The 12202-nt window shown below is 49.0% G+C and overlaps 1 protein-coding gene across 5 annotated transcripts; it reads right to left on the bottom strand.

Annotated features, from left to right (window-relative positions):
• Positions 1 to 435: 435 nt before the first annotated feature.
• ATXN1L (ataxin 1 like) lies at positions 436 to 11396 on the bottom strand. Of its 5 annotated transcripts, none has more exons than XM_049864776.1 (3): positions 11276 to 11396; positions 9231 to 9298; positions 436 to 8004 (listed from the first exon to the last, which is right to left on the bottom strand). In XM_049864776.1, the coding sequence occupies exon 3, from the start codon at positions 7885 to 7887 to the stop codon at positions 5818 to 5820; it is 2070 nt and encodes a 689-aa protein (XP_049720733.1). In that variant the 5' UTR covers positions 7888 to 8004; positions 9231 to 9298; positions 11276 to 11396; the 3' UTR covers positions 436 to 5817. The 5 variants fall into 5 exon arrangements, with proteins under 5 accessions (XP_049720733.1, XP_049720735.1, XP_049720736.1 ...); XM_049864778.1 differs by having other exon boundaries at positions 436 to 8007; XM_049864779.1 differs by having other exon boundaries at positions 9222 to 9298.
• Between the last annotated feature and the right edge of the window lie 806 nt (positions 11397 to 12202).

The following is a 12202-nucleotide window of genomic DNA, read 5'->3' on the forward strand; positions in this document are numbered from 1 at the left end:
ATAAATGTATCTGAGTCACTACCATGTATCTCAGGGTTTCACCACTTAACCAGTGGCCAACATTCTAAGTTAGAGCAGTAGCTATGATTGGAGCTGAGTTATTTCTGCAATTTCTGGCGATGCTCCCAGCAAAGAACAGAACTGAGGGAAAGTCCAACAGTGAGGACACCTACAAGTCCTTGTGACTGATTTTGCAGTATGTTAGTCTACAGAAGGACTTCTGGTGCTCTGAAATGCACACCAACAGTCTGTACTGACCATGCTTCAGGACTAGCTCACACAATCTGCACTGAGCTTAGGGTTAGCTATCCGACTCTCACCACACGAAAATGGGCACCATGAAGGGTTTCTGTCCCCCACCCAATGGCCATAATCAAAGGCCGGGATTAGAAGAAGGCGCAAACACCAAAAGGAAAAGCTAGTAGTTTATATAGATAGATATATAGATATTGATATATATTGTGTTTACATAGTCCACAAGTTAAATGCAGGTATCCATAAGAAGAGCATTAACAATAAAAATACAATCTGTGTGTAGCCAAGTACAGAGACTTAAATGGTAAAACAGCAAAAAGGATCTCACAAAAGTACAAATATACAGTACAAATTGATTTATTTAAAACAGTTACAAAAAAGCACAACAAAATAGAGATTATCCTTAGAATTATTAATGCTTTGTTAAAGATCAGGTAGGATTAGAGGGTAAGAAATGGTACTGGGTGGGGGGAGCACCTGACTAGTTCTAAGGCTTTAGATACAATGCAGATGATTACATATTAATTCAGCCATTACATACTGGGGGTAGTAGTTGGGGGATCAGTAATTTATCTACAGGGAACTCCTACACAAATCAGATCCATCCAGATCTCCCCAGTGCCATCCTTCTCTACTCCTGTGGACACTAAAGCCACCTGGATGACAACATTCTCACCCTTCCTTCTCCACCCCAGTCCCTATCTATATATTCTCCCCTCCCCTAAGGTGCTGTGCAAGCTGAGAGCAGTCTGCTCTCTGCAGCTGGAACATATACTGTTTTGGCTACAGGGATCCTTTGTGTTACTAGGAAGGTTGTAGGGGACAGCCTTATTTTAATACTTCAGGTTTGCCAAGAGTACAGTCAGTCTCTTCCCCAATACAATCTGGATTCTCTTGAATGCAATACAAGTATCTAGCAAGCGAGAGATCAACCCTGCCTTCAGCAATACCAGCAATGCACTAACCACTCACAGCTCACAACTACGTGCAAACTCCCTGTCCAGGGGGTGAGTGTAAAACCACTATGTCATCAGCTCTGTCTCTCTAAAGAACCTCGGTCCCCACGACAGTCGTAAAGACAGAAACAAATGCGAGTTTGACAACAGGTAAAGGCACATGGGCTGCTGCCATACACACTGCAGACAGGAACCCAACTTGAGGCCATCTTCACTGCTGGGCGTTTGCAGTTGAATGGCCTTCGGATTACTTTCAGTTTGCAATCTACTGGGGGAGGATGGAGGCTTAACAGGAGAACTAATAAAGAAAACTTTAGTGTGAAAAGTGCATTTATTACTACTGTTCCTGCTGGGGAGGCTCAGCAGGGCAAACTGCACCATCTCTCCTCCTTCTGCCCCAGGCACTGTGCATAGTCTGCAAGTAAGGAGAGAGTGCAGTCAATTCTAGCATCTCAAGGGCCAGTGTCAATCTCAGCCCAGACCAGGCCTCTGGTCCAAAGATGGATCCTAGAGCTGAAAGAGCAACTGACAGCTGCAAAGACCCAGCTGCTTGTTTTATTATTGCATAATGCAGGAGACCTCCCCTACCCCAGGGAAGCTGGAGGGTAAAGATTTCCTAGCAAAGGGCTAGTAGATTCCTGACCGACATCCAACTTAGTATGGTTCAGCTCTTCAACTGTAGTGTACACTTTTTCCCATCTGTAAAGTATTGTAGCTTAGTCTAAAACTTGGCCTCTTCCCCTATTTACCCTATAATACTATGACCTAATTTTCCGTGGCCAATTGATTAGGTTATTTTTACTCCAATGGATCAAGGCCCTTTCCCAGTCAACCCATGTCTACCCTTCGTCTCCAGTGTGATCAAGCAACTCTTTTCAGTATGCCTGCCTGTTGCAGGTTTAAATCACACCACGACCCTGTGCTTCCCCTAGGTTTCCTATGATGTCCATTGGTTAAAAAAAAAAAAAAAAAAACTGAAACCCACTTGAGAGACTACTCCAGCCAAACTCCAAACTCTCTTCAACCCAAGAATCCACATAACTGGAGCTAGATGAACCTCCCTGGGATGCTGGCACAGGCCCTAACCTGGTTCCCCCTCATCTATTTTTTTAAAACAGGATACAAGATACCACAAAAGAAAGAAAATACAACAGAAAACATCCACTATTAGGACCTGCTTGTTTCTCCCTCAAGATAGTTGGGATATTTGGAGCCAAAGGGCTCCTGACAAGCACTGAAGTCATATCCCTTTGGATTCACCATTCCACCAGCAGCATTTCATACTATCCCACTTTAACATGATTTTGCTATAAAGTAACGCAGAACACAGGTAAGAATGGACAGGATGCCTGGATTTAATCTATATGGCCAAAGACCTGGAAGGACAGGGAGCTATAAAGGGCAGCAAGCATGAAGTGAGCAGATGGCAGCAGTGGCAAAGCAGCACAGACCAAAGCCCTTGGAGTTATGACCAGCTGGGACCAAGAATGTAGAAGGGTCAGTCCAGGTCTGCTGGAGCCTCTTCCCTCCCACTCCACCTTCCTCGGGTACACTAATCTTGATAGGAACGATTATCTAAGATTTAGATGTATCACTCCCTCCTTTAACTGGTTCCCCCTTCTTCTAAACTGGTATAGGCATTTCTGTACAGCACCAGTCAGCAGTCCTCCTTTCTATCCATAAGCTTTGGGAATATCTTGCCACCTACAAGGGACTGATTGTGGCCTCCTCCTTCAACTGCCCCTTCCTAGAAAGCTGACAACTTCCCACTAAAATGCTCACTCTGTCAAAACCACTTATATCTCTTGCAAACTTAAGAAATTCCTATAAGGAAGAATGGACATACCACAGGGTACTTTTATTTCTCATGCCTGGAAGAAAAGACTGAACCATAGGGAAAAGGCAAGGGGAATGCCACAGCTCTGACCAATATTTAAAGCACAGTTTCTTTTCCTGGGAGACCATACTTTATGAAAGACACTTCTGCAGCTCAGCAAAATCAAGTATTAACATATTACTCATACATGGCACAGCACTAAGGGAGCTGCTGGTATTGCTTCACCAGGAAGAGACAGAAAAGGAACAGCAGCAGAAAGGTCAGGGCCAAACTTGCCAAGGTCCATAAGAATTTCTCTCTCCAGGATCAAGTGGCAGTTACCAGCCTGGGAAGTCACATCTAACCCAAGTGAACGGCTTTTGTTTTTTTTTTTTAAACTACTTGGCCTAGATCTGGCTAGATCAAGGTTTGCTCCCAATGTTCCCGCAGGAGGAAGCTCAGTTGGTGGTCCTTGATGGACATTTCTTGTCTACTGTGTACATGTCACTAGATTCAGTTGATGAGCCTTCTATGAGGAAGGGTGCTTCTGAGAAACCCATGCATACAATAATCCCTACGAATGAGCTGCCCAGGCTGCCATCTGAGAGGATTCCTCAAGACAACCCCAAAGCCCCACATTGTGGGAAATGAACCAGAGAAAGCAGCATTCAGAGAATGGGGAAAGAGAAGAGAAAGGACATGATCCCAAACGCAGTACAAGGTTGAGTGTTTACCAGACAAACGTTGGTGTTTGGTTCTGATTGAACCGGAGCCTTAAGAAATCACGGTCAGGTCAACAGTTTCTTTTGGATGGGGCTACAAAAGCTGACTGACCAGGTAACTGCTCTCAAGGAATGAAACACTGGAGTGTAGGGCTTGTAGCAAACGAGCCCGTTTCAGTCACTCTGTTCCCCCAGGAGAACAACCTTTAGCACCTGAACACTAAGAATGACTCCATTCTCAGAACTCCCCCTCCCCCCAGGAGGTAGGTAAGATTATTCATCCCCATTTGGCAGCTGGGGAGGAAGTGAAAGAGTGAGAGGTCACAAGACTTGCCTGAAGTCATTGACAGAGATCAGACCTCAGAGGTTTGGGATTCCTAATTATACGTCAGGCCTCAGCCAGTCCAAATACATCTATAAAGGAAATACCAGGATCCATACCCTGGGAGAAGCCTAACCAAAGAGCTGGGTGGACAATACCCTGAGTTGCCTTCAAGAGTCTAAAGACCCACAAAAAAACAAAAAACCACTCACCCACCTGAAAGTTGGTAGGGGGCCTAATTCCCAATACCCAGTGGAATTCCACTGTCCAAGCTGATGCCAAAAGTTGTGAAGAAAATGTGGGCTTAAGACAGGGAGAGAGAAGCAAATAAGATCGAAAATGCTATTCACAGAGTAATACTCTACCACAAAATGAAGTCGAAGGGACTTCAGACATTGAAATGTTATCAAGACTATCCAAGAACCTTAGAGCGGGCTGTGGGAGGGAATGGCCTGGAGAAGCCTGATTGCTAGGAGAGGCAGTGGAATAAGACGGGAGGGGCTGTGTAAGAATACTAGCATGGGCATTGCCCAGCCAAGAGTACGTGCCCTGACCCAGGGCATGGTTCCCTTGTTTCTCCACCAAGCTGCTCAGGAGCAGAAGAGGAGGGGACATGATTCTTTCTGAGTGTTTAAAAATAGAGGATATACATGAAGGGGAAACCAGAGAGACCCCTACATAGGAAAAACTAGAGATCTTGGTCAGAGTGAACAAGCCAACTTTGCAGAGGGGAAGAGCAGTGCAGCTAGAAATTAGGCCCAGGTCAAGATACCATGCAAGGAGGTTAGGGCAGCAGAAGGGTGGGGGCAGCGCAGGCACTTAGGCACAACAGAGACAGACAAAGGTGGGGTGTAGGTGCCTGGGGAAAAGGGTCCACTGGTTCTTTCAAAAGTCACCATTACTAGAATCAATGAAATTTCGAAGCAAGTCAGGCATGCCGAGTAGAAGCTTTGTTAGGTCAGCTAACTTCCCAGAGGCCCTGCCTAGAACCGGTCAGCCTAGCCATCAGGTCTTTCTACCAAAGCTCCCTGACGGGGTCCCCAGCAAGGCAAGACTTCATTCTAAACCCTGCAGAGGCTTATCTCTCCCCTGACCCCCAAGTTGCTAGAAGCCTTGTGGGAAGAATGGTGAGAGATGGGGAAGGGCTGAAGCAGAGGATCAATCAGTCCTGTAAAGGAGAGTGCTCCATGCCCACAAACCCAGCCATAGACATCTGTAACAAAATTACCCTTTAAAGTGCACATCTCTCAAAAGAAGGGTTCTGGGTGGGTACCCCCTTATTTCCAACTGTGGGGCCTCCCACCCTCCCATCACAAAAAAGAAAAGAAATAAACTTCAGACAGTTTAACTGCTACTATAAGCTGTGGATCATTTTTGGCTCTTTCTTTGCTCCCTCCCTCTGCCACCTGCTCCCAAAGCCTGGACCTTTCCCTTGCAGGAGCTAGGGATGGGGAGGAAAAGAAGGAGGCTCTGATATTTGGAATGTTTCTTATCCTGCGCACCCCTTTCCTTTCTTGGCCCAGGCCTGCTGCTCCCCATCACGATACCCTCTGAGGCTGTCCTGAAAGGATGCCATGGGGTAATGAGCAGCAGGCCCTGCCTTGGAAGGCTGCCTTCACTCCTCCCCTGCCCCCAGATCTCACTGCCAAGAGAGCCATTCCCTGCTTGGAGTGTGCAAATCCTCTGCCTACTCAAGGTGAGGCTCAGCTCTGAGGAAAAGCCCCAGTCCTGGTCTGGGAAAGAGGTTCACTTTCCTGCATTGGAACGCCCTTCAATGGACAGCTTCACCTCCTGTGGAATGAAAGAGGGACGGAGCAGGGTGGCCCGTGCCTCCTCCCCTTGCATGCTGTATCTTTGGAAGCCTGGGGCTGGCCAGCAGGCCTGAGCACCAGGCTCAGGCTGGGTGGGCTCTACCACACAGGAACCCTCTCCTGACAGCTGGTTTTTCCCCTCACTGTCACATAGTTCTCTGGGTCCCAAGACTGTCCTCTCAGGCCTTTCTCGGGGGGGACCCAGCTGGCCTGGGGGAGCACAGCTGGCCTGAGAAACTGAGTTACTGTTCAAGCTCTGTAAACTGATAGAGATGCAGACATCTCCCACCTGTAGCCGATGGCAGGGCAGAGAGAAGAGCTGTGCAGTCCGCCCAGGGCTGCAGGAGGACCAACCCTGGCCATACACAAAGAAGGGGTGCTCGGGTGGCACCTCGATGCTCACTTTGCTCTGCTGCTCCCCAACCACAAAATGCAGCATGACAAATCCAGGCCACTGGCTCTCCTGAATGTCCACAACTGTGCTAGAGTCAATCTTCAGCCCCCCGCTCACTTCGGCACTGCGCACAAAATCCTGGGTCTGGAGGTCCTCCACCCGCTTCAGCTCCCCCGTGGCCAGCTGGATGATGGCGCCTTTCATGAAATGGGAGGGCAAGTGGGAGGAGGTAATGGGGGGTGGCGTTGGCTCCTTATCTGGGAAGGTGGCTCTGGCCTGCATGTCCAGACTTGAAGCCACCAGGATCTCTGAGCCCATGGGCAGCAGGCCTGGATCAGTTCCAGTGGACACCAGGTTGCCATTGGCTACAACCATTGCTTTGGGTAAAGGTCTCTGTTTCATCAGTTCCTGATGGGATTGAGAGTAGAAGCCTCGAGCCTGATTTTTTTCTACCATCTCTGCTGGGTTCTTGGCTGACCCTTGCCCCTCACCCTGATGGTCAGGGGTATGATGGGACAGGTTGAGGGGGCTAGGTTCACCCTTCCTCTGAGCTGCCACCACACGATAGTCCTGAGAAGCTAAAGCGCCAACCACCCGCTGGACCTCGAGGTCAGTATCTGGAGTCCCCCGGTGTGCTGGCACCATCACCTCCACCCGTGGAGTCTGAGAACCTGAAAACAACTGTCCATCCACCACACATTCCACCACTGGCACCAGTCCCTGGCCTTCGCCCTTGCTGTTGGGGGAGTCAAGGGCTTCACTTTCCCGTCTTGCTAAATCTCGCTCTCGCTGTCTCTGTCCTCCATTGGCAGCAGCTGCTTCCAGAGCAGACTGGCCCTCCTGAGGGGTAAGAACTGGGCTGGCACCTGCTGGTGGGGTTTCATGCAAGGTATACCCAGCAGGCAGCCTGGACATCTGATAATAAATGGGCATCCGACCTGCAGCAAGGTCCAGTGGCTGAGTACTTGAGTGATGTGGCAACTGCCCAGGTGGGGAGGCAGCAGAGGGGGCTTTGCTGAATGAGTGGGCTGGGGACGAAGCCTGGGGTGGAGGGGTGGCTCCTTCTGCCAGGAGTGAGGCATATGGCACAAAGTGAGGAAGGTGAGAGGTGGCAAGGTTGGCAGAAGGAGAAAGGAGGGGACTCGGTAGGAAATTAGGTGGCACGGCATAGGGGAGGCTATAAGGAGACCCAATAAACTGCAGAGAGGTGGACGGAAGCTGAGCATAGTGGATTGGGGGATAGTGGATTCCTGGATGTTGAATCAGTGAAGACGCTACATTGAACGTGGAGGGCAAGGGGCTCATGTTCACCACGGATGGGAGGCCAGTTGGTGAGAAGGTGGCAGGTGGCATAGCCACCTTATACACCATGCCATACTGGTCCACCGTCAGACCAGTGATGGCCTCAGCTCCATCACCCCCCAGGCCAACTCTGGCTCCTGCCTGGCTCTGCCCGGCCACCACAACCCCTCGGGACCATTCAGAAGCATCACTGGAGGGTGTGTGGTTAGTTGAGCAGCTGGTAGTTCTCCCCATATCCTCGCTGGTCACGGGGAGGTCTCGTTTCTTTGGTGGAAGGCATTCCTGACTCCTCTCATGAACAGGTTTCATATTGCTTTGTGGTGTTCCTAGAGCCTGGAAGGGGTCGGCTTGCTCCTTGAGGCATCAGAAGGGGCTTCTTTGTGGCTTCCCTGCACCCCTTTCTGCTGCTGGCTGGGGTGCCCACATCTGCTAGGGAACAAATCAGAGGCAAAAAAAAAAAAGTAACCTAGGGGTGAATCATAATAGCAGGAATTGTGCCCATAGAGGAAGATGCAACAAAGGGGACAGGTGGAAAAAAGGAGTTATGAGAAAGGGACAGATACGGATGTTCCCCCCAACTCATCCAGCCTAGGACATGAAAGAAATAGTCAGAGAAACCACAAAGCACCAAGGGATACAAGGACAAGCATTTGATGATGCATAAATAACCTGTGGGCTCTACAACCACAGAGAGACCAACAGCTTCATGATTAGTCATGCCTCTGAGGAGAACCATGACTCTTCTCAGCCTCTCCCTTAAGGGCAATTTGAACACATGGTCTTTGCTGCTGGCTCTTTTTCCTGAAGTTTCTCTTCTTTTTGCTACCAAAGACTAATGTGCCATCTTCTTTCCCTGAGCATATGACCTCATCCTTGTTTCCTCTCCCCAGCCTAATTTGGATTATGATCTCACCTAACTCTACCCCCACCCCCCAAAGCCTAAACTCTCTTCCTCCTTTGCCTCTTATCACTACTACCTCAAGGACTACCTTGAGTATCACTAAGTCCTGGGGTCTGCTTGTGTCTTTTTTAAAAAAAACCTTGCTCCCTAAAAATGTTATGAAATCTAGTATCCTCTTTGCTTCACAAAATACCACATTCAAACCTGGGCCCTTATGGGGAGAGTGCCTGTTACCAGCTTGCTGTAAAACTTATTTGTTTCTCCTCCTCCTCAAAGAACAGCAAAACTCTTCTGATTTCATATAGGCCTCTTATTCCCTAGGCTGGCAAGAACCTCTTTTCTTCTCACTAACCACTTTCAACGTGCCTTCTTTTTTCCTTTGTGTTTTCTTTTGCCAGTGGTTCCTTTTCCATTACAGATCTGCTCTACACATCACTTCCTAAAATTCTGGCTCCATTCCTCCAAACATGCCTGTTTATTCCTATCTTAGGTCTGTGTGATTCGTAAAAAAGTTCTTACTCCCCTCCCCCACCGTTATAGTCACCTTTCAAAAATGCTTCTGTCCACTGCCAGACAGCATCTTTTCTGTCTGAACAGTTCAATGCACATGAACTTAGTCACCTATTTCTTCCAATCAGACTTCAACTCTCTGGATCTGAAGAGAGATTTCTGTATTATACTCTGTTCTGTTTTCCTACTGTTGCATCCCAGATGTTTCTGTGTAACAAGGAATCCAAAGTACCTGCATTACCTGAGCTTCCAGTGGTGCTTCTGAGCAGCTGTAGTAAGAAGCAGTCTCCTCCCGGTTGGCTTGGGAGCCTAGAAGGCAGAAATATGGATGAAATAAGCAGGAGCCTGACCTCTGACCCTCCCCAGGGTCATGAAAGGTAATTTCAAAGCCACAAAGACATTGAAGTCCACAAGTCCTTGCCTCACCCTCTTCTCCAGAGGTAACTGCACATTTATCCAGAGTTCCCAGGCAGTTAAATAGAAAAGAAAAGAAAAAAAAAAAAGCCATGTCTGAAGCTGTAATTTGAAGGAAGATATTCCTGGAAAAAAAATTTCCATGTGTCAAATTTCATTGTTTTTCTTAACACCATTTTTTTCATTCTCTATCCATGCCAATTCCCCAAGGTTAAATTTACTTCCAATCCCAATTTCAGTTAAATCTACAAATAAATGGAAAAGACTCAACATTGTTCCCCTGTGAACAATGGAAAGCAGGAAAAAAAAAATCAACTTCATGGACTTTGCCCTTACTTAGCACCATGAAAACACAGATGTGGGGGGTTTTAAATGAGAAAAGCAGCACTACAAGGAAGAAGAACAATTATTTATGTTTCTGGGGCAGAAAAAGAGGTCAAGGGGGGAGTCACTCAAGGGGAGTCACTCAAGAGGAAGCCTTATTAACAGAATTTCAGGCCAAAAAAATTGGCTCCAGTATGTGTGTGTGTAAAATGTTCTGAGTGACAACTTTGTAGCAAGTGCTGAATCGAGTGTGACAGAAAACGAAAATGTCACCCTGGTCTTCAAGTAGCTAACAATGGGGAAACAGAAGAACCATTCAACTATCGACACCTCAATCTACACATGCCAGAGATGTCAAGCACAGAACAGGAGCCTTAACATCTGAAGACAGAGAAAGCAGTACGGATGTGTACTCTCGAGAAACTTTCGGCTGCCCCGTCCAAGTCCTACAGAATACTGCAAGTCTCAGTCCAAACTGAAGGCACGTTATATGGGCCTGGAATGTTCCGTACACATTTCTCTTAAGACAGGCAAGATGAGGAAGTACAGAAAAGGTGAAGAGATAGGAAAACAAGGTGTAAAGACAAATTCCTAGTTTCATAAACACAAATTACACAGCGGTAACAAGTCATGCATCCCTTTCTCTTCCAGCAGTTCCAGTAATTGAAAAGCAGCTTTCTCCTCCACTCCTAACAGAAGTTAGATTCACATCTTCAATCCCAGAATGATCCTTGTCTCTTGTAACCAAACCATTAAAGAAAACCTGTCTCTAGACCCTTGAGGGATTAGCAAACACGGGCTAATAAAATGACTGAAAGAGGCAAAAGGTCTGCGGGAATGACAACAAAGAGGCAAGCTTGTGCGCCGGGTTCCCACAACGCAAAGCACACTTCGGAAGCTGACCTTGGCCTCTGGAACAGCTCAATGAGAATTTCTTCTGGAGAAGACATATCTTGTGACCCCAACTGAGCTAACGGGTCAGGAGACCGTTCTGGGCAGCTGCCAAGAGAGCCCAGAACGAAGCTCCCCATCACGCTGGGGTTGAAATCAATAGGTAGAACCCAGCTCCAAATCCGAATTCACGGAGGGCAAGGGGTACACCCGAAAGACAGGGAGAAGCTTGGAAGAGACTAGGGTTATGGCTCCCTGAGAACCCGCCATCTCAATTCTAACAAGGGTAGGGCCTAAAATTAGGAATTCTGAGTTTAGAGAGTGGGAGTCGACCCTTCAAGCAGAGAGGGAGCAGGGGCGAGGCCCCGCAGGCGGCGCTTCCTTGTTTGGGGGCCCCTTCCCGCCCCGCGGACTCGGACACCGGCCCGCAGGGACTCAGCCGCGGCGGCGCCGGGGCCTGAGGCCCCCTTCCAGGCCAGGCTGGAGAAAAATGCGCGGGGGTCTTGGCGCGGCCTCTTTCGCTCCCTCTGTTCGCGGTTCTCGGGCCCCAACCCAGTGGGGCAACAGGCTCTGGGGGACCACTTCCTCCGGAGCTCCGAGCTCAGGCCTGAACTTAGCGAGGCCGGCCAGACTGCCCCAATGCCCGACGACACTCACCGGCCCATCTCACGGCGCTCCCCGGGCTCCTCCCTCGCGTCCCGGAGCCGCCGCAGCCGCGGCCGCCGCCATCCCCGGCCCGGGAGCCGCCCCACACCCAGCGCCTCCCCCCGCTCGCCGGGCGCCGGGAGATGGCGTCACGCGTCCCGCACCGGCGCGAAAAGATCCCGTCATGGTCCGGGCTAGGGAGCGACGCCCGGGACTCCCCTGAAGGTGGAGGTTGGCCACCTGCCCCTCGCCCACGGCGCCTCTTCTGGTGGGAAAGCGCACTCCCTCCGGAATCGACTCGATGGCACTGGGTTTTTTCTTTTTTTTTTTTTCTGGCTGGCACCGGGTCACATGAATAGGGTGCCTGGTCGCCTTACCGTACCCACCAATGACCTCGCAATCTCCCCTCCCTTAAATTCGGGAGATCCTCAAACAGAGGCCTGAGGCGTGGCCACCAGCGACCCCTGTTTCCTGGACTTCCCGGGCTTGACTCACGTAGCTTCCTCTTGGGAACTTTGGGCAACACCGAGGCGGCCCAGGCCCTGGAGAGTAGGGAGACCCCCTCACTGGAGACCCAGGGTGGAGATGGTAACTCTTAAAAGTTTAGAATTGGACATAAGTGGGGACAGAAGAGTGGACAGGTGGAGCTTGTAATAGGAGACCTGAAAATTAGCGGGGAGTGAGACGAAGGGGTTTAGTACAGAGGGAAGCAGCTTGATTTAGTGGGAAGAGGGTTGAACTACTCCATGAAATGTTAGGTCACTATTCATCACAGATTAGGTGGTGCGACTTCATAGTAACATGAAAATCCGGTTAATTTAAGTGGAAAAAAAAGAACGCCAATTTGTGCTTTGGTTTAACTTTGTAAAAAGGAAGTAGTTATGCATATGGACAAAAACTAAAATAAACCGAGAAAAAAATAAATTTGATTATTGACGA

Source organism: Elephas maximus, chromosome 21 (genome assembly GCF_024166365.1).
Source record: "Elephas maximus indicus isolate mEleMax1 chromosome 21, mEleMax1 primary haplotype, whole genome shotgun sequence".
Taxonomy (NCBI): domain Eukaryota; kingdom Metazoa; phylum Chordata; class Mammalia; order Proboscidea; family Elephantidae; genus Elephas; species Elephas maximus.